Source organism: Heloderma suspectum, chromosome 14 (assembly GCF_057233095.1).
Source record: "Heloderma suspectum isolate Gila_16-S chromosome 14, 16-S_ref, whole genome shotgun sequence".
Lineage (NCBI taxonomy): Eukaryota > Metazoa > Chordata > Lepidosauria > Squamata > Helodermatidae > Heloderma > Heloderma suspectum.
In genome coordinates, this window is record NC_139471.1 from 4605735 (window position 1) to 4629748 (window position 24014).

The following is a 24014-nucleotide window of genomic DNA, read 5'->3' on the forward strand; positions in this document are numbered from 1 at the left end:
TTCCCCTGAGTTCAGATGTGATAAGGAATTTGTGTTCTAAACAGAGTTCAGACACGATAAGGAACTCTTGTTAATTTAAAAAGAGGCGTGGATGCTTCTGATGTCGTCACGACCACAACAAGGGAGGAGAGGGTGGAGTGCACAAAGCCGAGACTCATTCCCTTCATGCTAAAGTATGGTTTAGTGTTATGTGCAAAATAGCCACTGCATCTTAGGCCCCACCAACCCCTGCTATGCCCCCCCGCCAGCCCCCCCTGCTCCCTGCCGTGCAAAAAAAAGAAACAAAACTCAGATTACTGCTACGGAACGGTAACTAGGTCAAATTCAGCTTGTTCTCAGGCTAAATATGACCTATTTATTGCTCCATAGTGGTGCACCACTGAATTTTGGCAGCATAGCTCTGTGTTTCTTTGTTGTCAGTGCCCTGCAGAATTCCTTGAAGCACCGATGCTGGCAACAGGAATGTGGCCCTCAGGGGAAGGGCCGGGGGGGGGGGCTGAGAGGGCCCCCAGACTCCCCCCCCCCCAGTTATCCTCCACTGCTCTAAGGCTACAAGCTGGCCTGGGAATCAGCTGAACTGAACTAAGCAGGGCTTACCTCTGAGTAGCCATGTAGAGGATCGTGCAGTCAGTCTTTTGTTTCTGTTTAAGCAGGCGGCATTAAAAGGATTATTCTAGGGGAAATTGTTCTTGGAGGGGAAATGGTACAAGAGGGTTCCACTGTGGTTGCTAGTTTCTTTTGCGGATTTATTTTATTTGCAATTGGAGATGGGTTTTACGGGAGGATAGCAGCAAGGCTTACAAAGGAAAGAAGGTACCGTTCTTCCATGCATCTCAATTCTTTGAACTCCGCATTCCATATAAAGTGATCCGGGCATAGAGAGAGAGAGAAAGAGAGAGAGATCTGGGGCTCTTAAGTACAGTAACAGCAAACATTATATTGGCATAAGAAACCCAACCCAAAGCCAGAGACTCCGAAAGGCCCTCTTGCCCGCTGTAAGTGAGAGTTGTAGTTTGTGACTATCCAATAACACATAGATTTGCTGGCTTCTCATGCGCTCTTGTGTGTTATTGTTGCTTGTGGCTGTTAGGGCTTTCCTCCATTTGCTCCTCGCGAAGGCTACGGTTAGACCCATCCTGAGGATATGCCCCTCAAAGGGATTTGTGCTTTTCTTTTTTTAAAAAAACATTTCTTAGAAATGTAATTAATCAGTCATCGTTAATTAGTAATTATTTAGAGCCTCATTAGGAGAATGCTGCCCTGGCCCCATAACTCGATAGTCTCCCCTGGCCCCATAACCCCAAATTCTCCCCCGGACCCATAACCCCAAATTCTCCCCCGGACCCATAACCCCAAATTCTCCCCCAGACCCATAACCCCAAATTCTCCCCTGGCCGTATAACCCCCAATTCTCCCCTGGACCCATAACACCAAATCCCCCTCCCTGACTTGTAACCCCAAATTCTCCCCCAGATCTATAACCCCAAATTCCCCTGCAATGGCTTAGCCAGCCTTTCCTGACCTGGAATCCCCACATGTTGTCAGACTTCAATTCCCATCATCCTGAGCATAGCTTAGAAAAAAGGCGAGTGAGGGGAGACACAAGAGAGGTGTACAGAATTATGCCTGGTGTGGAGAAAATGAATAGGAAGACATTTTTCTCCCTCTGTCATAGTACTAGAACCCGACGGGGTCATCCCATGAAGGTGATGGGTGGGAGATTCAGGGCAGATCAAAGGAAGTTCTTCACACAGCGCAGAGTTTAACAATGGGATTCAGTACCACAGGATGTAGTGATGGCCACCAACTGGGATGGCTTTAAAAGGGGGTTGGACAAATTCCTGGAGGAGGCGGCTATCAAGGGCTACTAGTCCTGATGGCCCTATGCTACCTCCAGCATCAGAAGCAGTCTGCACATGTACACCTGTTGCTGGGGAACATGGGTGGGAGGGTGCTGTTGCACTCCTGTCCTGCTTGTGGGTTTCCTGTGGGCAGCTGGTTGGCCACTGTGTGAACGGAATGCTAGACAAAATGGACCCTTGGTCTGAACGAGCATGGCTGTTCTGATGTTCTGATGTTCTCAGTGATGATGGGAGTTGTAGTCCAACAACATCTGGAGATCCTGAGTTAGGAAACGCTGGGCTAAGCAAATCTCTCCAATCACATGACATCATAAATAGCAGAAGCATAATCTTGAGGACTCCCTTGTCAGAAGGCAGGATAGAAACGTTTTAAGGAAATGCAATTCATTAATTATCGAAGCCTGCTCAATGCAGCAAAAGTCCCACGAGTAATAAAATGAAATTGACTGTTCTTACTTCTGCACCTCAACCTTAATGAGGCTGAATGAAATACTGCATTTACATTGTATTCGTTTTCATTTATTTTATTTGAAAGATGAAGAAGCCACCTGTTCAAAGTTGAAAGTAGTGTTAAAAAACAACCCATTTATTCAAACAAAATGAAATGAAAAAAAGAATATGATCCAGCCAGAGCGGAGCACTTTTAAATAATTGATTTCAATGGGAGAGATTTGAGCACCACCTTAGATTTTCCATGGAAATAAATTAAACTTAATTCTTAGCCTTGTCTGGATTGAGCCCATAATATTTTTCAAAGTATATAGATTTTAATGTGCAAGGCCTTCTGAATCTTCTCATCTCTTCTCAGTCACCTCGTGAGTGCTTCATTGTTCCTATTTTACAGATTGGGATCCAAGTCAGAGACACGGTCATTTTTTTCAAGGCCACCCAAATTCTGGGCATTGATTTGAACCCAGGACTCTGAAGGTCTGACATTATAGCCTCTAGACCAGGGGAGAACTACTTGTGGTCCTCCAGATGTTTTGGCTTATGACTCCCATCAGCTCTCTCCATTGGCTGTGCTGGCTGGGGCTTATGGGCATTGTAGGCCAAGACATCAGCCCCAGCCAGCATGGCCTGTAGTCAGGAATGCTGGGAGTTGTAGACCAAAATACCTCGAGGGCACCAGGTTGGGGAAGCTGCTCTAGATGAGTGGTTTTCAAGCGTGTTACTTTCAGGGAACACACTGTGCACCCACTCATCTGTTATGGAATCCTAGTAAGGAATTCCAGGCTGGGCAGGCAGGCGTCAAGGGTCGGCATGGTTGGGCACCTGCCGAGGGCCCACGCCCCAGCAGGGGCCCACTGGCAAGAGCCCCTTGGACGTGCTCCTCCTCTTCCCCATTGCAACCCGCTTGTTCCCCTGCCTCTAGCTCTGGCCCAGGCGACAGTGGCGGGGAGGAGGAGGGGCAGGAGACGCCGCGGCCTCCTGGCTCCCTGGCTCTCTCCCCACCAAGCAAGCAAGCGGGAACAAGGATGAAGAAGAGGAGGAGGAGGCAGAGTAGCTGGTGGCCATGGTGGTGAGAAGGTGGACTCACTGAGAAGGCTCCCCAAGGGCCCCCCCAAACCTGGAGCTGGCACTGATTCAGGGCCAAGTTTGGGGACGGTCCTTCATCCGGGATGGACGTTACCTAGGAGTGGGTAACTCCTCCCACTTCGCTTCATAGGCAAGGCTATGCAAACGACTTCCTGCGTGGTCCCTTTGAGGGGGAGGAGCCTCCCCCAATCCTTGCCCTCCCCACTTCAGAGCCGTGGGGTTTTCCCAGAGTTCCAGCCGGTGGCAACGTCTCCCTTTCGATCCGAGCAAGGCTTGTTCCCTTGACAAGTGAGTCGTTCGTACCAGCCTCTTTCCTTCTCCATCTGATTCCGACAGGAGTGGAAAGAGTGCCTGGACGGACCATGAACGAAGAGCGCATGCCCAACACTCCCCTGGGGCTGGGCGGTACAGGGGAAGGTTGGTAGTGGTAGGATAGGCTGGCTGAGAGAAAGAACTATGCAGTCCTGCAGTGCTACGAATGCTGACTCCATGGGCTGTAGGCCCTGCCTGACTTTTCCCCATGGGTCACTGGCCCTTGATAGGAAAAAAGTTCCCCACCCCTGCTCTAAACCAGGGGTGCAGAACTTCTTTCAGCCCAAGAACTGGATTTCCCTTGGGAGAAGCTGGGGGGGGGGCTGTATTCCAGTGGTGGGTGGGGCCAAAAGCAAAGAAGGTGAGCGCCCCCCCCCCCCATACCAGGCTATTTTAGCTTCAACTCTTCCTGCCAGTCACTAAGCCTTAGGAGAGGCATTTCGACTTTTAGAATGGGGTGGAAAAAACATAAAAGCTGGTAAACTACCCAATGATTGGTGGTTGGGGGAAAGGGGGAGGGGCCAAGGGAAGGGGCACCCAAGAGGGCCGGATTTGGCCCCCGGGTCTGAGGTTCTACACCCCTGCCCTAAACGATGAGTCCCTGATGAGCTAACGTCCAAGGATCCCCAATAGTTTGGAACGTAGCTTGATAACCACCTTTTTAGACCACATTCACTCCTGACATGTAGAACAGTTGTGTTTTTAATTTGACACTTGGTTTCGCATGGTGGCTAAGATACTGAGTCATGAATCAAAAAGTCCCTCGTTCCATTCGGTCCACTGCCATAAACTCATGAGGTAACTTCCAACAATCCCTTCCCTTTCAGCCTCAGTTTACCCATATGCGATATGGGGATAATAATTCTCACTTAGCTTGCAGGGTTTTTGTCAAAATTACAATGAGATAATGTAAGCAAAGCAGTTTTGAACACTCAAAATTTCAAAATAATAATAATAACAACAACGCTACAAGATAAAACTGCATTTCTTACCATTTACGTTTCTTACAACCCATATATTCAAAGTCAGGAAAATTCCACCTGAGTCTTTTGACTCAGTTGTCTTAGTATTTTTACCACCCTCTACATACATTATTTCAAAACTGGTTTTGCCCCTTCGTTGTTCATGCCCCTTACAAGGATCTTTAACAAGGCTTTGGTCATTGTTTCGGGGTGATGCTGTTGATTTAGGTGCCTGCTCGCTGTAGCATTTAGAAGGCAAGACAGCCTCAAAATGTCTTCACCCCGACTTTAACCCTCCCCGCCCCCACCCCCCTAAAAACCCTATAGGCATGCTGTGTCTGTCTTGGCCCCGTAGCATTTGCTGAATTTACAGCAAAACGATAGTGTTTGTGGCTGGCATTTTTCTGGCCTTGGGCTAGTTTTGCCTCTAGAAAGTTCTTAGAAAGGTCCTCGCCTTTAGCCCATAGCGCATGTAGCATATACATTCTGTGCCTTTTATAGACTGCTTCCATCGACAAATCGGTTCCTCTCTGTGCCACTGTCTGTAAAATGGTTACGGCATCCTCGCCGCGTGTGCCAGCTGTGTCTTTGCTGAAGTTCACAGGAAGGCTAGTGCCACAGGGGCAAAAAACAAGGGGCTGCTAACATTTCGTTGACCAGGGCGGATGGGTAAGGGGACCAGGATTAGGACATGACCCCCTTCTTCTGCAGAGATGGCCCAAGATGTCTTGTGGGGGCTGGAGGGAGAACATCAAAGGGGCCTCCTCTCTCCCTGGCGAAACAACTCTTAGGAGTAATATTTGACTATTTGCTGCCCTTTTGTTGTAAGCTCAAGTTTGAAGTGCTGAGTTGCCCTTGCCAACGGTAGAGCCGGCCCGAGTAATTCCTTTTGTGTCTCAAAAGCAGGCATGGCTGTATCGGTGCATCTCTTAATTTTAAGCCATGCCCTGCCCTACCGACAGGGGTTGAACCTCCGACCTTTTGCATGGAGAGCCTGCGCTCTTTACCCCTGAGCTAGCCCAGGTCAGGCAGTTCATTCCTTGAGCTCAGTATTGTTGACATGGTCTGGCAGCAAATCTCCTGGGTATCAGGCAGGAGTTTTTCCAGCCCTACCTGGAGATGCTGGGGATAGAACCTGGGACCTTCTCAGTGCAAAGCAGGGGCTGTATTACTGAGCTACAGTCCTGGCCCACAGGCTTACAATCTAATAAAGACACGACACGCAAGGAAAAAGGGATGGGGAGGGAAGAGGAAAAGTGGCCAGTGAGCTCCAGCCACTTTTCATACAAAGCTTTCTAAGTTCAGTCCCAGGCATCTCAGGTAAGGCTGGGAAACCCAGTATATGGTGTTCAGAGGTATGCTATCTCTTTACATAGAGCAGCCTTCCTCAACCAGGTGCCTCCCAGACATTGGACTACTGCTATGCTAGCTGGGGGATTCTGGGAGCGTTAGTGCAACACATCTGGAGGGCACCAGGTTGCGAGAGGCTGACAAAGAGTTTCGATTTATGGCCGCGAATCCATCTAATTCTTAAAAAAAAAAAAAAGGCATCTAGAGAGGCAGTGTGGTACAGTGGTTATAGTGTTGGGACTGGGACTCGGGAGATCTGGGTTCTAGTCCCCACTCAGCCATGAAGCTCCCTGGGTGACTTTGAGCCAATCACTGACTGTCAGCCTCACCTACCTCACAGGGTTGTTCTGAGGATAAAATGGCGAGGAGGAGGACCACGCAAGCCGCCTTGGGTTCCTTGCATTTATAATAAATAAACGTATTTATTAAAAATGTAATAATCAAGTAAATAATAAAATAAATCCAAGGGCCAGATTGCCTGACTGAATTTTGCATCTATCTTTGCTTTAAATAGCTGGGCAGGAAAGCGGTTGGGTCCGTGGCAGTGGCAGCCTCTCTAGCAGCTTTGTGTGCGTGTGTGTGTGGGGACTGACTTTTGTTGGGACAATGGTGCTGGGGACAAGGGTTAACCCCACCACAATCCCAGTCATGCCCCCCTCCCCGAGGCTGAATTTTTAAGAAATCCAACAGATTCGTGCAGTGCAATTCCTTTCACTGAAAACATCATCCCTCCATCAATGAGAATGTGCGTTCAGTTACGCTTCCAAGACCTGTCTTGCACGGACCGTACCAGAGGCATTGCTAGGCATGAACACAAGGGGATCTGTCGCCAGCTGTATTTCCTAGGGCCTTTAGCGTCCATTGGTGGCAGTGGGAAAAGTTTTTTTCTCAGCTTAGGGGGACAATTTTCAACACACCGTCCCCCAAAAATATTTCCCTGTGTGACAATTAAGGAGGGGGAAAAAACATTTTCCATTGGTTTTGGGTGATCTATGTCAGGGTACACATGAATGGAAGAATTTGTTCTAGTTGAGATGATTTGGATGAGAAATTAATTGCCTGGCTTTGCCTCCTGTGGAATTTAAATAAAACCTAGCCATGATTTCTACATTTGCAGATATAGATATAAATCAACATAGGCGATTTTACGCTGACTTGTGCCCTGTGCACCCGTCCCCTGAATCTTCCAGGTGCCCCATGACTCCCCTGAACCATCCTTTGCACATGGCATAAATAACGGGCAAGCTGTTTTGGGACTTCCGGTGTGAAAATCTCTGACACCTGTTTAACACATTAGGCAGAACGAGGTGTCTGGCAAAGGCATAACTAGTGCAGTACAGTCAAAGACATGTTTTTAAAGCAGATGTCTGCCAGTGAATAGCAGTGCAGAGCCTGGTGATGCGCAGGGGAAGTTTGGCAGGTGAAAAGAAGGTACGTCACCCTTCCTGCGCTTGCTGACCCTCCCCTTAAACGTCCTTCCCCACATTTTCAACCCCTGCAGCCTTCCGGTCTGAGACCAGGCTTGACATTTTGCAGGGGGTATCCAGGAAGAAGGGGGACCATTTAACTTGCCCATTGCAGGTAGGAGAAATCATTTTTGAAAGCTCCTCCAGGTAAACAAACAAACAAACCCAAACCCTCCCTGCAAGTAGGCAGCCAGCATGTTGGAGAGAAAGGCTGTAACCTGGCTCTTTCACTATGGGGCTAGTACCTGCAGCCCTCGAGATGTCCTTGGGACTCCAATTCCCATCTTTCTGCCCTGCTCTAGAATGAGAGGAGAGTTGTATTGGAGAGGAATTCGCCTGGCTCTCAGCATCAACTAGAACCATCTCCAGGCACCTTTTCATGGTCCACCACCAAAGAGAAAGGCTCACTTTTCCTCCTCCATGTCCACGGGCAAAATGGCAGCTGTTTGGGAGTATTTCTCGCCCCCCACCCACCCCCAGTCTTGTGAACTTTTGCACTGATGTGTGAAAAGCAGTGTCCATTTTCACCAGCCAAGCAAGGAGAGTGTTATGTGTGTGCTTACGTTCATCATTTTATTATAGCCGTGGAACCGATTTGGAGTTCCTCTTCTTCTGATACACGCTTGTCTTTTTCTCTCTCTCTTCCCACTCCGTACCTCTCCGTTTTTCCGTGAAGCTTTCTCTCAAGCTGGTAAGCACAACCTTCAGCATGCTTGTCGTGTGTGTGAGTGTGTTTTGAAATCACAGTTTTGGACTTGCCCCCTGTCTAAGCAGCCACCCTGAAATTAACTCACATTTTCTGTTGTCTTTTGTGTTTTTTTGCTTTGATATTTATCAGATAACTTTGAATATGCAAGTCTGGAATCTAATGGAGGTGATCCAGCTTTAATGCTTCTAATAAGCTGCTAACCATTAACTCCTAATTGTAGTAGTTTAGTTTAATTTTTAGTTTTAAAAAAAAAGGAATTGAGGTCTGGGGCTGTAAAAATGTAGTTAAATTGATTCTCAATCTGATCTGTTGCTGTGTCTGAAATATACATAAAATAAGTTATTCTTCTATACAAAGATACTTGTTTTCAGCAAAATGGGGGAGACAATGTGTTGGACTCACTAAATTGCAGACAAGATCCCAGATAATTCCAGCGGTGGATAGCATATTATGTAATAAGCCCAGTGTGCCCTCAGTCACCTTGCTTAGCCCCCGCCACGTTCCCTGTCCTTCCTGATAGTTATTGTATTCTTAAGATTTTTAAAATTATTATTATTATTATTATTATTATTATTATTATTAACCGGGATGTTGGCATGCGGCAAAGGAAAGGGCTGCCCCCCCCAGTGCCATCTTTATTTGGGTTCCAAAAGAGCGGGTTTTGTGTTTTGGAGCTCAGACCCTCACCTCTGCCTTGGACTCAGGTTCTTGGTCAAGTGACTTTTCTTTTAGTCTCTCCAATTTGCCTTCAATGAGTGTTTTGTGATCTGCCCTGACTACCCTAGCAGCTATTTTATGAGGGGACAAGCCCCACCCCCTCTGACAGCCATTTTGTGAGAGTGCCCACGACAGTCAGTGTCTACTGACCCAAAAAGGTTGGACACCGTGACACAGGTTCAAGGACTGTTCCCTACCCCACCCTGCCCCAGACAATATATTTCTGTCTCCCACACACCTCAACCATTGTCTGAAGAATAGAATGGCCCTTGAGAATACATTGGTTGGACACCTCTTGAGTTGAATCTTTTCAGATCTTTGTCTGTCCTTCTTTGGGATCAGCGTTGACCACTACTCTGTTAATTCCAACAACTGGACACAAACTTGAACCATTTCCATATCTTGATGCTGATATTTCTTGGTCACTAGTGAGCTACATTTTTCAGCCTAATGTAGTACCTCAGAATGACTAATGCCTTGTAATCAAATCCAAGAAATCCTGACTAAAAAATGTTAACCAAAAAAGTTAATTTCAAAATTGGTGGGAGGGAGGGAACAAAGCTTTTATGGATATTGATCCCAAATCCTGTCCCAGGTAATGATGGGGAAGATGGCTCAAAAAATGATAAGACAGAATGCATTATAAACTTGGGAAACAAGCAGTTTTACCTCTATATTAAGCATTTCAGAGGTTATACTTTGGATTTTATATCTGAAGCCAAATTGGTTAACCTTGGTAGCAACTGTTTCAATCTGGCTAGAGTCTGATCCTGTAATGATGTTAATCAGAGCTGTTGCCTGAATAAAGAAACTTTAGTTGACTAATCGTATGAGTTCTAGTGGATTAATAGATCAATCAACTAAAACTCATATGGTTAGTTGATTAATTGATTGATCAAATTTGCTTCTGGGTGAATAAAAAAGCTTGCTTCCCTTCTTTTTAGCTGATAGATGTGCGTTCCATAGCAGGCATCATCACAGAAGAGGCAGTTCTTCCTGTGTGTGACAGAAGGGGGAAGCTGCCTCTTAAGATGATGTTTGCCCTCTGCACATCTGATCACTCCCTTTAATAGCAAATTGAGGTGGTGAGAGCCAACAGGACTGGAGCCAAAATGAAGCCACTGAGAAACAAAAGGGAGGTATCAGCACGCACGGAGGAACCCTGAGGTTTACAGAAGTACGAAAAACATATTTGAAAAACTACTAAGGAGACAACCCTCCCCACACCCCAACAGCCCAATGAAGTCCAAGCATGCTCAGTAGCTGTGTGTTAGTGGGAAGAGAAAAATGGGAAACAGTTTGGGTAGGGGGGAACGGACTTTCCTGGAGGGAGGGTATAACAGGCTGAACACCAAACAAGATGACTTTTGTTAGGGGTTTTGTTGCAGGTCCCACTTGTAAGTACTTCCAATAATTAAAAAAAAAAAAATCTGTCCAATCAGTGAGGCTGTCAGCTGATCAAAAAGTGAGGTTTTTTTAATTGATCTGATTGACAAAACATTACATCTGGAATATAATAAGGAATTGCATCACCAATGAACACGGCACTTGACTGCAGCAAAAGCGAAAGAAAGCAAGCTGTGTGTGATTCGAGTGTCTCAGCCTGCTGGACGATAACTCCCGTGATCCCCAGCCAGCAAAGCTGGGGATTGTGGGAGATGTAGTCCAAGACATCTGGAGGGTGCCAGGTTGGGCCAGGGCGGCCTCAGCCTCTGGAATTTCTGCTTCGTGCATCGCTGTGGCAAAGCGCCACCTGCCAGTTTTACCAGCTTTCCTTTCGAGCCAGAAGGGCTATAATTGTTTTTCAGAGAGTTGAAGGTGATTTGAGATCCACCAGTGCCGGAGGTGAACAACGCTCTTCTCTTTTGATTTTGAAACTAGGAATGGGCCCCAGGGGCACTTGCCCTGGGCCTCCACCTAGGGAGGGGCGGAAAACAAAGATCATGCAATACTTTGACCATTATTAAAATAATGTTAAATTTATCTCGGTTTCTTTTTGGGTTTGGAACAACGATACAGTGTTTTCAAGATGGTAGATCTGGGGTTTCCAACATGGTGCCCCAGGGATAACCATGTTGGGGGTTGGACTCGATGGCCTTGTAGGCCCCTTCCAACCCTACTACTATTCTATGATTCTATGTGCCAACATGGTGCCAACAAACCTCTCATGGCCCCCACCAAGCTCCTTGCCCCGCCTGATGCTTTAAAATTTTTATTTCATAAGACTTTAAAAAAACTTTTTTTAGTAAACTCGGAGGCCGGCTTTGCATGCTGCACAGCCAAGTGCTGCCCTCCAGTGCCATCTTTATTTCGGTTCCTCAGAGCAGTTTTGTGTTCTGGAGCTCAGAAGCCGCCCCCCCCCCCGCCTTGAACTTTTCTCTTGGCCTCACCAGTTTGCCTGGTAAGGATTCTGTGACTAGCCATGTCCACCATGGCAGCCATATTGTGAACGGGCAAGCCCCCCTCCTGTGGTGGCCATTTTGTGAGAGTGCCCACAACACTCTCTCAAAATTCCAAATGTGCCCACTGACCCAAAGAGGTTGGGGACTCCTGCAGTAGATGAAAAGCCAGGTATCAGCTAGCTCGCGGTTGAACAAAACCATTACGGCCACTCATTAACCCATTTGGCACAGAATAATTCTGTTTGCAGGGAGGGGAAAACTAGACAGCAGCAGCCAGCAGAGTTGTTGGGGGCTTTTCTTGTTTTTCTCCAACCACTTCTGTGCAGTAGCAGTCTATCTGAGCCATGAGATCGTGGAATTTTAGCCACAGGACCCTTAAAAGGTCCGCGAGCGCTGTTAACTCGCCCCCTGGTACTGGCTCTGGGTGGGAGAGCGGGTTTTAGATATATTTAGATATGGCCCTCATTTTCTTCTACTCTACTGCTGTCTCTGGTCAAATAGTTTTTTCAGGTCTTCAAACTGCTCCTTCTAAACCTCTTTGACAGATGATAATGGAATGATTCTGTCCACTAAGGTCAACAGTGCCTCTGTCATGCCGCCTTCACTTCTCCCAAAACCCAGTAGTTGGGGTAGGTGGGCCGTGGGTCTGACACCACACAAGGCAGCACAAGGCAGGGCTACTATTTCTTGCATTGAATAGATCTGAACCTGCTCCTTACTAGCTTTCAGGCTAGCAGGTACAAGCCCTGTTGCTTCTGACAACAACAAAGCACTTCCCAGGGCTTCCCCCGCCCTTCCGCTAGAAAGGAAGGTTCAGGGTCTTTATGGGGGTGTATCTGGTCTGCTCGCCTGGGGCGTTGCTTGCAGGGGGGATGTTTTCCTAGGATTTATAGACTCCTGTTTCTCCTTTCCTTCTCTTTGTTGGCTTCCTGCCTGGTGCAGGGTGGAGGACCAGAGGACTTTAGCAATCTCCCCCCTGAGCAAAGAAGAAAGAAACTCCAACAAAAGGTGGATGAGCTCAACAAGGACATTCAGAAGGAGATGGATCAAAGGTAGGAATGGCCAAAGCGCAGAAGAGTACGCTTGCCATGCGGAATGCTTTCGTGGAATGCATTTTCTCGAAAAAAAATTGCAGAACGCTTTTTTTGTGTGGCTTTATCTTCTCTCTGTGTTGTTTCTTAACCCTATCTCTTTTTTGCCCCCACTGTTCTGTAGTTTGTTGTTGTTGTTTATGTGGAATTCTTTTGGGCAGAAAGCATTTTTAGCAAATGCTTTTTTTTGCAGAATGGTTCACACACCCCGTTTTGATCTTCTCTGTGTGTGTCTTTTGCCATCTCTTATTTGCCCTCATCGCTCTGTGGTTTTTTGTTGTCGGGGTTTTTGTTTGATTGTTGTTTGCGGAATGCTTTTGGGCAGAAAGCATTTTTGCGGAATGCTTTTGCAGGCAGTAACGAGGTTTCATAAGAAACACACATTAGCAGTGTGTGTTTGACAGCGCAATTCCTATGCATGTTTTGTATGCTGGGAGCTGTAGGACTTTTTTCTGCCTAAACATACATAGGATGGTGCTCTAAAAAAAACACGCTTAGCACAGGACATTCCTCTTTCTGAACAAAAAGCAAGCAATCCAAACTGCAGTGCAGGAGAGGGGTTAAACACCCCCCCCCCGGCACTGTTTTTCTGATGGTGGCTGTATTTTATTTGGGGAGGGGTAATTGCACGACTAAAGTAATGTGTCATTTGGCTGTTTATAGAGTAAAAAGGACTATTCACAGTAGTGTATTGGTGAATTCTGAAGTGCAGGAGCTCATCATGACATGTCCCCGTAGCCACACCCCTAAAGAAAGTCCAAAAATTCAGGCAATAGTATTGATCCATCTCAACAAACCAGTTCTAGCTGTTTTCATCTCCATCAGGAGCAGGTCTTTGGTAACGCGAATGGGTCTGAATTGCCCATACAGGACTAGGCCACCCCAAAATACTTCGCATGACAACAGGGAACAAGATATTTATTATTTTTATTTATTTACTGCATTTATATCCCGCCTTTTTTCCTCTTGCAAGGAACCCAAGGCGGCTTACATTATCCTCCTCCTCTCCATTTTATCCTCACAACAACCCTGTGAGTTAGGTTGGGCTGAGAGTCTGTGACTGGCCCAAAGTCACCCAGTGAGCTTCCATGGCTGAGTGGGGACTAGAACCCGGATCTCCCGGCTCCCAGTCCATCACTCTCACCACTACACCACACTGGCTCTCCAGATATTGTTGCTAGGCTTAAGGTTGGGGTACTTGCTTACCTAGCCCTTAGCAAGTCAGGACCAGGGTAGCTAAGAGATCACCCTTAGCAGCCTGCTTGGTGGCTGCTCGTATCAGGAGATACCCTCCTGGGGTGCCCAAGATTTCGGGGGTCCAGTCCTTTACAGCTCGGAATAGGGCCTTTAGTGTCATAGCACACTTCACTGGAACTCCCGACCACTGCAAATTAGCCAGGAGCCGAGCCTTCTGGGGTTTTGGCGCCTCCTGAAAACATACCTTTTCCAACAGACATTCCTGGACGGTCATCTTGTCCTCTGTACCGAAGACTTGCTTTTTTCGTCCATGGCTTAGAAATGTCTTTCATGTAAGCGATCCATAAGTATTGTCCAATGAATAAATAAATTTGGCCTGACTAAATCCATCCCTCACTTTGCCTCTGGCAAACGGAATGCATTGACGTATTTCAGTCTCATGCCATCTCCAGATTTCCTCTCCCCCCGGCCTTTGTGAGATGAAATAGGTCAGGGAGGTCCTAGCCGTGAAATCCCCATGGCGGGGGATTACATACCAGCGCTTGCAAAGAACATAAGAAGAGTGTATCTTGAACCGCAGCACTCGGGGGCCAGCGCTATTGAATGCAATGCCGCTTCTGAATGGCCCACTCAACCCTGCTCCCCCCCCCCAACACCCCCAGGACATACACAAAGCTTTTGGAAATATACAAAAGGCTGCAATCGTTTAAGGCTGGGCCATATTCATATGAGCCTAGTAAAACTGCAGAGGAGCTAGAGTGGTTTTGTTAAGACAGGGGTGTGGAATTCAGCCTTCTGGGGTTCCCTGGGAGCCCACGCCCCCTTCCTCTGGCCACGCCCCTTCCTCTGGCCATGCCCCCTTTCCCCAAACTGCTGGTGGTTTTTTGTTTCCCAGCTTTTGTGCAGTTTTTCCTCCCATTCTAACAGGTTGAAATGCCTCCCCTAAGGTTTAGCTTTTGTTGTTTTTCTGTCTGTTTTTATATTTTTAAATTTTTACACTGCAGTTGGTTTTTACTTCAGTTTTATTTTTATTTTTTTATCCTGAAATTTTATTTTATTTTGAAATAAAATTAACAAAATAAGCGCAACAAAAAGAAGAACGTACATAATAAATCAAAATCGCTAAAGAAACAAAGTTCATTTCTTTTCAAAACATCTGCCTAGGAGAGAGATTCCCATTTATCAAATAAATAAATAAAAAATCTATAAACGTTTGCTTTTAAGCAAAAGGACTAGAACTAGAACCAAGCAGAAAAACCATGAGATTGTTATCTGCTGCAAATTCTGGATGATGCAAATATTACCGGAGACAAATCAGGAACCAGTCACGCCCCTGCCCCCCCTTTCGCAATTACTTTGGTTTTATACAATAGTTTTGTAATGTTTTATCACGCCATCTTTTATGCTTCTGGTTGTTGTGAGCTGACCGGAGGTCTCTGGCTATTTCTCGAAATGGAATTTGTCCCTTGGGCTGAAGGAGGCTCGGTGCCCCTTTTTGGAGGGAACTGACTTCCTATCTGAGCTTTGAACAGGGTAGCATCCGCTGATCAATGAGAAGCAATTCGAGCTGATGAAAGTTTTTATTTAACTGTAATGATGGTAGCTTTTCCAACAGGGGTGTTGAACCTCTTTCACCCCAGGGCCAAATTCTGTTTCAGAGAAGCTCTCGGGGGCTGCATTCCAGGGGTGGGCGGGGCCAAAGACAAAAGGGGCGGGGCAAACAATACCAGCCTATTGTAGCTTGAAGGTCTTACTGCCAATAACTCAGCCTCAGGAGAGGCATTTCAGCCTTTTAGAATTGAGGGAAAACTGAACCAAAGCCCAGAAACTACAAAACGATCCGTGTTTGGAGGAAAGGGGGCATTGCTCTCTGGGGACCCCAGAAGCACCAAGTTTCCCCTCAGGGGAAAGTTTTGCACCCCTGGGGTCCAACCTGTTCTTCTTTTGTTCCTCGGCTGCCCCACACATGCCAGGACTTGTGTTGGCAGCTGCATCCCTATTTCTTTTTTGCAACCTGTAAATCTGCAAACGAACAAACCGTCTTGGATATTGCAGGCGTCTGGTGTACTCAGCTCTAAAGGAAAGTCCATGAAGGCTGCCCCAAATGTCCCATTTCTCGGGCAAGCCGGGGGCAAAATGGTTTCAGTCTGGGAGTGATTTATGTGGCAAGGGAAAAGCAATTGGCAGAGCCAGGGATTTCTGGGCAGCGCTGTCTCCTGTTACGGGAACTTCTCTGATTCAACGCTTGGCCTGTGCTTCAAACTGGCCACCAGCCCAAGCTCTGGAGAGGTTGATGTAGGTGAGGCTTCCACACCCAATGGCCTGCTGAAAAATATTTCACCACATCAAAGGTGGTGGAGACTCCCATTGCCGGAAGATTTCAAGAGGGGACCAGGGAGGCTAGGAGAACAGCTCTGGGTTAGATAGGAACGTAGGAAGCTGCCTTGTACTGAGTCAGACCCTGGGTCCATCTAGCCCAGTATTGCTGACACTGACTGGCAGCAATGGCTCTCCAGGGTTTCAGGCAGGGGTTTTTCCAGCCCTACCTGGAGATGCTGCTGGGGATCGAACCTGGGACCTTCTACATGCAAAGCAGGGGCTCTGCCACTGAGCTATGGCCCTTTCCCTAAAAAATAAAGCAAGATTCTAGTCCTGATGGTTCTGAAAAAAGGGTGATTTAAATGGGAACATAGGAAGCTGCCTCACATGATGTAAGACCCTGGGTCCATCTAGCCCAGTATTGTCAACACGGACTGGCAGCAGCGGCTCTCCAAGATTTCAGGTTCAGTATTCCGGGAATCGAACCTGGGGCCTTCCGTATGCAAAGCAGGGGATCAGGCACTGAATGCCCCGATTCAGTGGGGCATTCCTGCGTAACCAGAAATACAGCTGGCCCACTGGCTAGGTATGATGTATCCAGCCGGGGCTCGCTAAGCCTCTTGCTAGTACCCTGGGGTTGTAAAAGGAGAGGAACCGTGGTGTCGTGGAGTCTGGGCTCGCAGGGACGCAGTGCCAGGGCTTTTTTGTTAGCAGGGATGCTGAGGTCCTCTGCCCCCCCCCCCCGCCCCGGAATTCCCTGTTCCCTCTGAGCTGAGCTGCAGCCCGCACAGTAGCTCAAGGGGAATGAATTATGCCATCAACAATATTTTGCTGATGCTGCAAAATAATGTTGCAACAATATTTTGCAAAATGCAAAGCATTTTGGGGCAGCTTGGTCTTGAATGGGCAATGCAGACCCCTTCCCTTTCCCAAACAGCTGCTCCTGGTGGAGAGGAAACTGCTAGAATGGGTTTGTTGATCTGGATCACCAGCGCTGCCTGCAGTTTTGGACTCTCGGGGGCAGGGGGGGGCACAGCTGTGACGGTGTCTCATGCCGAGTGCCCGCGCTTCCAAATTGAGCAACCACAGCACTGCACAGGAGGCTTGTCAGCTGAGCTGTGCAGGCCTGCTCCGTCGCATGTCCTCTGATGCTGTGGGCACAGGTACATGGGTCAGGTTCTGTGCATTGGCTCTGGCCCAAGACAGTGGTGCACTGTGTCTGCCTAGCCAATGACAGTCTCCTCTGACCGCCAGAGGCTCCCTGGGGACTTTCCTGCTGCCCAATCTTGTTTGAAATGGAGATGCCTGGGTTTGAAGCTGGGACCTTCTGTGTGCAAGGCAGCCCCGCCGAGAAACGCCCCTCTCCCTTCCGGCTTGCATCGGACCCGGGGTCCTTTTAACCAAGGGGCCTGGGACCAAGGAACTGGGTGGCAGTGAGGTGTTGTAGGCAGAATGTCCCCACACCCAACCATGAAGCCAGGCCGGCTGCTATAGTTCAGCTTCACCTACCTCACAGGGTTGCTGTGAGGATAAAAAGCAACGGGGAGGCCCCTTGAAGGGAGGGTGGGATAAAAACATTGGAAAGGAAGGAAGAAATGCCAGCACATGTCCTTTGAGAGGTGTGTGTGTGTGGGGGGGGACACATAGCCACAGCCTCCCTCTCCAGCTGTTGACACGCTTCCCGCGTTTCTTGCAGAGATGCCTTAACGAGAATGAAAGACGTCTACATCAAGAACCCGCAGATGGGCGATGCAGCCAGTGTGGATCACAAGCTGGCTGAGCTCGGGCAGAACCTGTCGAAGCTGCGGCTGGAGGCACAGAAATTTGAGGTAAAGATCGTTTCATGTGTTGGGCACAAGGCTGATGACCCCTGAGGAGCAGAGCTGGCGTCAGCGGTTGGCATGGTCGGGCACGTGCCAAGGGGCCACACTCCAGTGGGGGCCCACTGAGAAGAGCCCCCTAGAGTTGCTCCTCCTCTCCCCCCCCGCACCTGCTTCTTCACCTGCCTCTCACACCTCCATGGGCCCCTTCCTCAGTGAGTCCACCTCCTCACCACCATGGTCCCCAGCTGCTCTTGCTCCTCCTCCTCTTTCTTATCATGGCCCCCACTTGCTTGCTTAGCAGGCAGAGAGCCAGGGGGCAAGCAGGCCATGGCATCTCCCCACTCTCACCAGCACCAGTGCCGGGCCAGAGCGAGAGGCAGGTGAACAAGCAGGTTGCAACAGTGGAGAGGAGGAGCAACTCTTGTCAGTGGGCCCTTGCTGAGGTGTGAGCCCTTGGCAGGTGCCCAACTGTGCCGACCCTTGACGCCAGTCCTGCTCCCACCCCATCAGATTGATGAGCTGCTCACGTGTAATGTCACTGAGCTTCCTCTGCAGTGCCCTGTCTTCTCCTGTAGGTGGAAGTCAACATACACCAAAAATCAAAAACAAACACACACCACAAAACAAACACACACCAAAAATCAAATCAACACACACCAAAAATCAGAAGTCAAACATCTGTAGGGGGAAGTCAACACAGACCAAAAATCCAGTGTGATGAGGTCATAGGGGATGGTTGAGAAATTACCTCCGTTTAAGGGTGGTTTATTTACAGATATACCCACTCCATACCTGCAGGTCTGTATGCGAACCCAGATGCAATTTGCAGTTGGCAATCCGTACATTTCTGAGCTTGGGATGTGTTCCATGGAGCAACCTCAAAAAAAAAAGCATCTGTTAACATGCACATATTTGAAAAAAAAATCTGAACGAAAAGGATGAGAGGGAGGGCAGGGCTGCATTATGATCTTTTATTGTACCTTTTTTGCCCTCATAGTTTTGCTGTCATATAAACATAGAGATGATGGAATAATCTGTTTGTTTCCACCCCTACTATTCTATGATTCTATGAAGGCTCCTCTTCCCTCAGTTGTCACCACCATCAGCCATTTCAGCTGCGCTGTGGGAAATGAGTGGTAGAAGGAGGGCCATCCCACCAGCCCTGCTGCAGTAATTATTTTTCCTCCTCTTCCCTTCAAATCCCTTTTTCCTTGCATGTCTTGTCGTTTTAGATTGTAAGCCCATGGGCAGGACTGTCTTTTATTTATTTATTTATTTATTTATTAAATTTATTAATCGCCCATCTGACTGGTCACCCAGCCACTCTGGGCGATGTACAACCCACCATAAACAATTTAAAACAGTAAAATTTTACCATAAATTTTTTTTAAAAAAATACCCTAACCCACCCCAAATGCCTGCCTGAACAACCACGTTTTTAATGCACGACGGAAGCTCATTAAAGAGGGGGCATGACGGAGTTCCCTAGGGAGGGAGTTCCACAGAGTGGGGGCCACCACAGAGAAGGCCCTCTCCCTCGTCCCCACCAGTCTAGCTGTCCTGGCTGATGGGACAGAGAGAAGGCCATCCGAGGCTGATCTTGTTAAGCGGCCTGTCTGGTGTTGCTGGAGGCGCTCCTTAAGATAGGCTGGGCCGGAACCATATAGGGTTTTAAAGGTCAAAACCAACACCTTGAATTTGGCCCGGAAAACAACTGGTAACCAGTGCAACTCCTTCAGCACTGGAGTGATGTGATCTCGCCGGCGGCTGCCTTTAATCAGGCGAGCCGCCGCATTCTGTACCAGCTGCAGTTTCCGAACCGTCTTCAAGGGTAACCCCACGTAGAGCGCATTACAGTAGTCTAAACGAGAGGAGACCAGGGCATGTACTACCGATGGGAGCAGATGGTCGGGAAGGTAGGGGCGCAGCCGCCGTATCAGATGGAGTTGATACAGCGCTGTCCGGCTCACAGCTGACACCTGAGCCTCCATGGACAGCTGGGAGTCCAAAATGACCCCCAGGCTGCGGACCTGGTCTTTCAAGGGTAGCTGTACCCCATTCAACAGCTGTACCCCAGTCTTCTTTTACTGATTGCTTTGGGAGCCTTTTGCCTGGGGAGTGGGATAAAAATACTTGAAATAAATGAATACATATGCATACATTTGAGAAATGCACACAAAAATAGGTACTAATTTCTGTGTTGGGGGGTGGGAGGAAGGGAAAGGGATGCTATTTGGTGGCTATGCTAATATAGGGTTTTCCATCGCAGGGAAATCCAGCCCTTTAGGGTCCTGACAGATTCCCATGATAGACCTGGCTCAGCTTGCATTTGTGAGCTGAGTGGTGGGTCAGTTCCCAAAACTCAGGAACGTTGCCAACTTAAAAAAAAAAAATTGCAAGTCGCGATTTGCGCAAAATCACGGCCATAAATAGTGTAATTTGCAAAAAATTGCAGGTGTAAATGGTTTAGACAGGCATAAACGCCTGCAATTTTGCACGAATTGCACTGTTTATAGCCGCAATTTTGTGCACATTGTGATTTCCGTAAATATTGACAGCTGCAATTTTGCACAGTTGCAATTTGTGCCAAATCCCCCCACACACACACCATGAGCTGGCCCGACTCATCATGCGACAGTCGGGCTAGCTCATGGATGAGCAAGGTGGAATCCAGGGAGCTGAGCTGGCGAAAACCGGCCGAGCTCTACCCCGCAAACAGATTCCTCCATCATCTCTGTGTTTATATGACAGCAAAACTATGAAGGCAAAAAAGGTACAATAAAAGATCATAATGCAGCCAACAAGGAAGCACCAGTAAAGCAGATTAAAAAATAAAAAATAAAACCAGCCAAAGCTGCCGTTAATACCAAAGCTCAACAGCAAATTAAAAGCCTGATAACTGAGAATCCAGCATCATTAAAAGCTATTAAGCCTTAACGATTCCAGGCACAAGAGAATTTCACTTGGCACCTCAAAGATAGGATGGACCAGGTGATGGATGTTTGAGGAAGGAGTTCAACAGCTTTGGGGCCACCGCTGAAAAGTCCTGGTTCCTTGTTGCCACCCACCTCACCTGTGAGAACGAGGGGGGAGTTGCCGGGGGAAACTTTGATCGGTGGTCAGGTTCAGGTGGGAATCCTGGCCCTAACACTTTGCAAGTGAGGGGGTGCCTCAGTTTTGCTCCTTTTCCCCCACAGGGCTGGCTCGCCGAGGTGGAAGGCCGGTTGCCTGCACGGACCGAGACGACGCGGCGTCAGAGCGGGATGTACGACCCTCAGAACACCTTGACCGTCAATAACTGTGCCCAGGATCGCGAGAGGTACAGTATCTCAGTAGCGCTGTCCATTTCAGCAGCCTCTCTGTTGCAAAGATGCCTGGGTGTCTCAGCCATGCGGCCACAAGGTGTAAAAATTACAGCAGGACTTCAACACCTCTTGGAGTTTGTTATTTACAGCACTCTTTTGCTACGCTTCAGCCAAAAAAGGACTTCCAGAGCTTAGAAAGATTAATAGTAAGAGAGTCCCTGCCCACAAGCTTACAATCTAAAAGAGAGCTTCGGCTATTGGGCGGTATAGAAATGAAATAAATAAATAAATAAAGACAGACAGACAGACAGACAGACAGACAGACACAACACAAAAGGAAAAGGGATTGAGAGGGAGGAGGAGAGAAGCAAACCACAGGCACCGGTTCTTAGCTTCTAGTTTCTTGCAGGTGTTCTTTCCGGCAGGGAAGGGCGAAACAAGCCCCCTACAGCTGTTCCTCCTCTGGCCGATGTATGGGGCCAGCTTGGTCTCCCCCTTGCTGTGATGTCCTTCCTGGCAGGCAGGGGGTGCAGCTTCCCAGTGGCCCTTTGGTTCTCTGGCTGATGGATGAGGTCAAAGTCTGCCATCCCAGGGAACAGTCTGTTGGAGCTGTGTGTTCCTTCTCGCAGGGAGGGGTGAAGCGAGCTCCCTGCAGCTTCCCCCTCTCTTGCTGACAAGCCCCCAAACAAAACACAACAACACCTCTCTCCCTCGAAACTCAAGTCATCCACGGTCTGCCTGGTAGCGATGGCTACCTTCCTGGCATCTCCAAATAAAAGGATCTCGGCGAGCAGGGCTGGCATACAGCCTGAAACCCCGGAGAGCCATCCACAGCCAGAGAAGACAACACTGGTCCGACTCGAGTATAACTTGGCGTGTGCCTCGCTTCCGGGGAAAAGCCGTAGCTCAACGGCAGACCGCTTGCTCGGCCTGCAAAAGGCTCCAGGTTCCATTCCTTCCATCTTTAGTTTAAAACAGGCACAGAACAAAAATAGGGTGGAGGCCACATTGCCGCCACAAGGCCCTCTGCGGGCCAGGTGATGTCAGTGGCTGTGGGCACACCCACTGATGTCATCCCCACCCATCCATTTTGCCTTTCGGTCTGCTGAGAGATGGACAGAGTTCCATGCCTGTCTCAGCACGGAGAAAGTGGCTCGGGTGGTGCTGGGAAGAGGTGTGCAAAGGAAGACTCAGTGAAGTACCCTGCGTCCATGCACCACTTCTCATCCCAACTGGCTGGCCGAGCTCACTGGTGAGAGGCGAGCGAAGGGAGAATCGGCTGCCCACGTCCCCACTGTTATCTCCGATCTGAGGTTGGAGATAACAGCAGGGATTTCTTGAGGCAGGAGGACTCTGCAGTTCAGATGCTGAACCTCCATGGGCCAGATGAGGCCTGTAGGCCAGAGGTTGTGCATCCTAGGTTTAAAATGATCTCACCAGGGCTGGGAAAGAGAGTCTGCCTGAAACTCTAGAGAGCGGTTTCCAGCCACAGTAGGCAATACTGGGCTGGTTGGTGCAATGGTCTCATTCATTATACCGCTGATCTTCCTAAGCCAGGAGTGTTGAACCTCTTTCAGCCCGAGGGCAGAATTCCACTCCAGAGAGGCTCTTGGGGGCCGCATTTCAGGGTAAATGTGGGTGGGGCTGCAGGCAAATGTGGCAAGCCTGAAATATCAAAACTACCCGCATTTTTAAACTGAAAGCTCTTTCTGCCAGGAAGTAAGCCTTCAGAGAGACATTTCAGCCTTTTAGAATGGGGAAAACTTCACAAAAGTCGGGAAACCACAAAATGATCAGTGCTCCGGGGAAAGGGGGCGCAGCCAGGGAAAGGGGTGTGGCCCCCTGGCTCTTTGGTTTGGAACCCCTGATTTAAGGACATGAAAATAGCTGTGTAGAGCCTGGCAGGGGGGCGAAGAGAAAGTGCTTTGATTTTAGGGTGTGGAGGGGTGGCCGCCTAAATCGTAAGGAAGCGTGCTCTCCCCTCCGGTGTCTGAGCCAAGCTCTTGCTACAAAACAGCCGAAATCCCAACGGCACCTCTTCCACCCTTTCCGCCAATTAACAGAGGAGCACTCCCCAGCCACGGGGGTGCACCACGGGCAAGTTCTGTGTGCGCCCCCTTTCCGAAGCAGCCGTGCCTCCTGGCTAGGACGGCGTTGGGCTCACATGCCGTCTCTTTGGCTAGGGCGGCTTTTCACTTTGCAGCTCCCCCTGCTGGCTCTGAATGGGGAAGCAACAGAGGGAAAAGCCCCCTGGAGAACAACGACACGGATCCCCGGTGATCCTTGGACGCAGAGCCATCTCGTGCAGGCAGTGATTTGAACCGTTCAGCTTGGGTGCAGGCTGGCGTCTTATTTTGCAAACTGTTGAGCTGTAATCTCCCATCTCCAGTCCAAGCCTGGGATGCTTCTGTCACCTTGCTAGGGCTGTGCTTCCGAGATCTGTAAGCCCTTCGTCTGACTCTCTGTTACAGTCTGAGTCGCTGTCAAGGTTCTAGTCCTCACTTCTAAGGGCCAAGCTACTCGTTGCATTCAGTGTGTGAACACATTGAATATATCTGTGTGCTTTTTTAAAAATAGCAGGTACTGTCATGGAGAGGATCTGAAATCTGGCATGCCTTTTCTTCCTAAGCCCTGGCCCCAATTATGCAGGGGCGGGGTGTTGGGGGGGTGATTTTGGTTTGGACTGTGGCATGTGAGAAAAGAGTTAACCCCCTCCACCAATGTGCTGCAGTACAGATCCTGATTTGGACCATCTGTGATTATTAGTTTTAGAAAACCAAAGCAGATGCATAAAATACAATCATGCATTTAAGGCTGGAGCTTTTAAGGCTGGGGTCTTATGGCTTCTCCATAACACCAATAGGACAAAGAGTGCTGATCAATAGGATCTTCTCAAACTGGGGAGAAGTAACGAGTGGGGTACCGCAGGGCTCAGTCCTGGGCCCAGTGCTCTTCAACACTGT

The 24014-nt window shown here is 48.6% G+C and overlaps 1 protein-coding gene across 26 annotated transcripts in view; it reads left to right on the plus strand.

Annotated features, from left to right (window-relative positions):
• The window catches only part of FNBP1 (formin binding protein 1), a 165574-nt gene that overhangs the window by 121413 nt on the left and 20147 nt on the right, over window positions 1–24014 (plus strand). For 20 of the 26 annotated variants that reach the window (XR_014785886.1, XR_014785887.1, XM_084820949.1 and 17 more), the window contains 4 exons: window positions 8165–8179; window positions 12259–12368; window positions 17620–17752; window positions 20944–21065. Coding sequence is in view for 24 of the 26 variants with exons in the window: in XM_084820949.1 (XP_084677075.1) it covers window positions 8165–8179; window positions 12259–12368; window positions 17620–17752; window positions 20944–21065 (380 nt within the window). In the remaining 2 variants the exon portion in view is untranslated. The remainder of the gene's footprint in view (window positions 1–8164; window positions 8180–12258; window positions 12369–17619; window positions 17753–20943; window positions 21066–24014) is intronic. The other 6 variants (XM_084820960.1, XM_084820966.1, XM_084820963.1 and 3 more) reach the window with 1 other exon arrangement.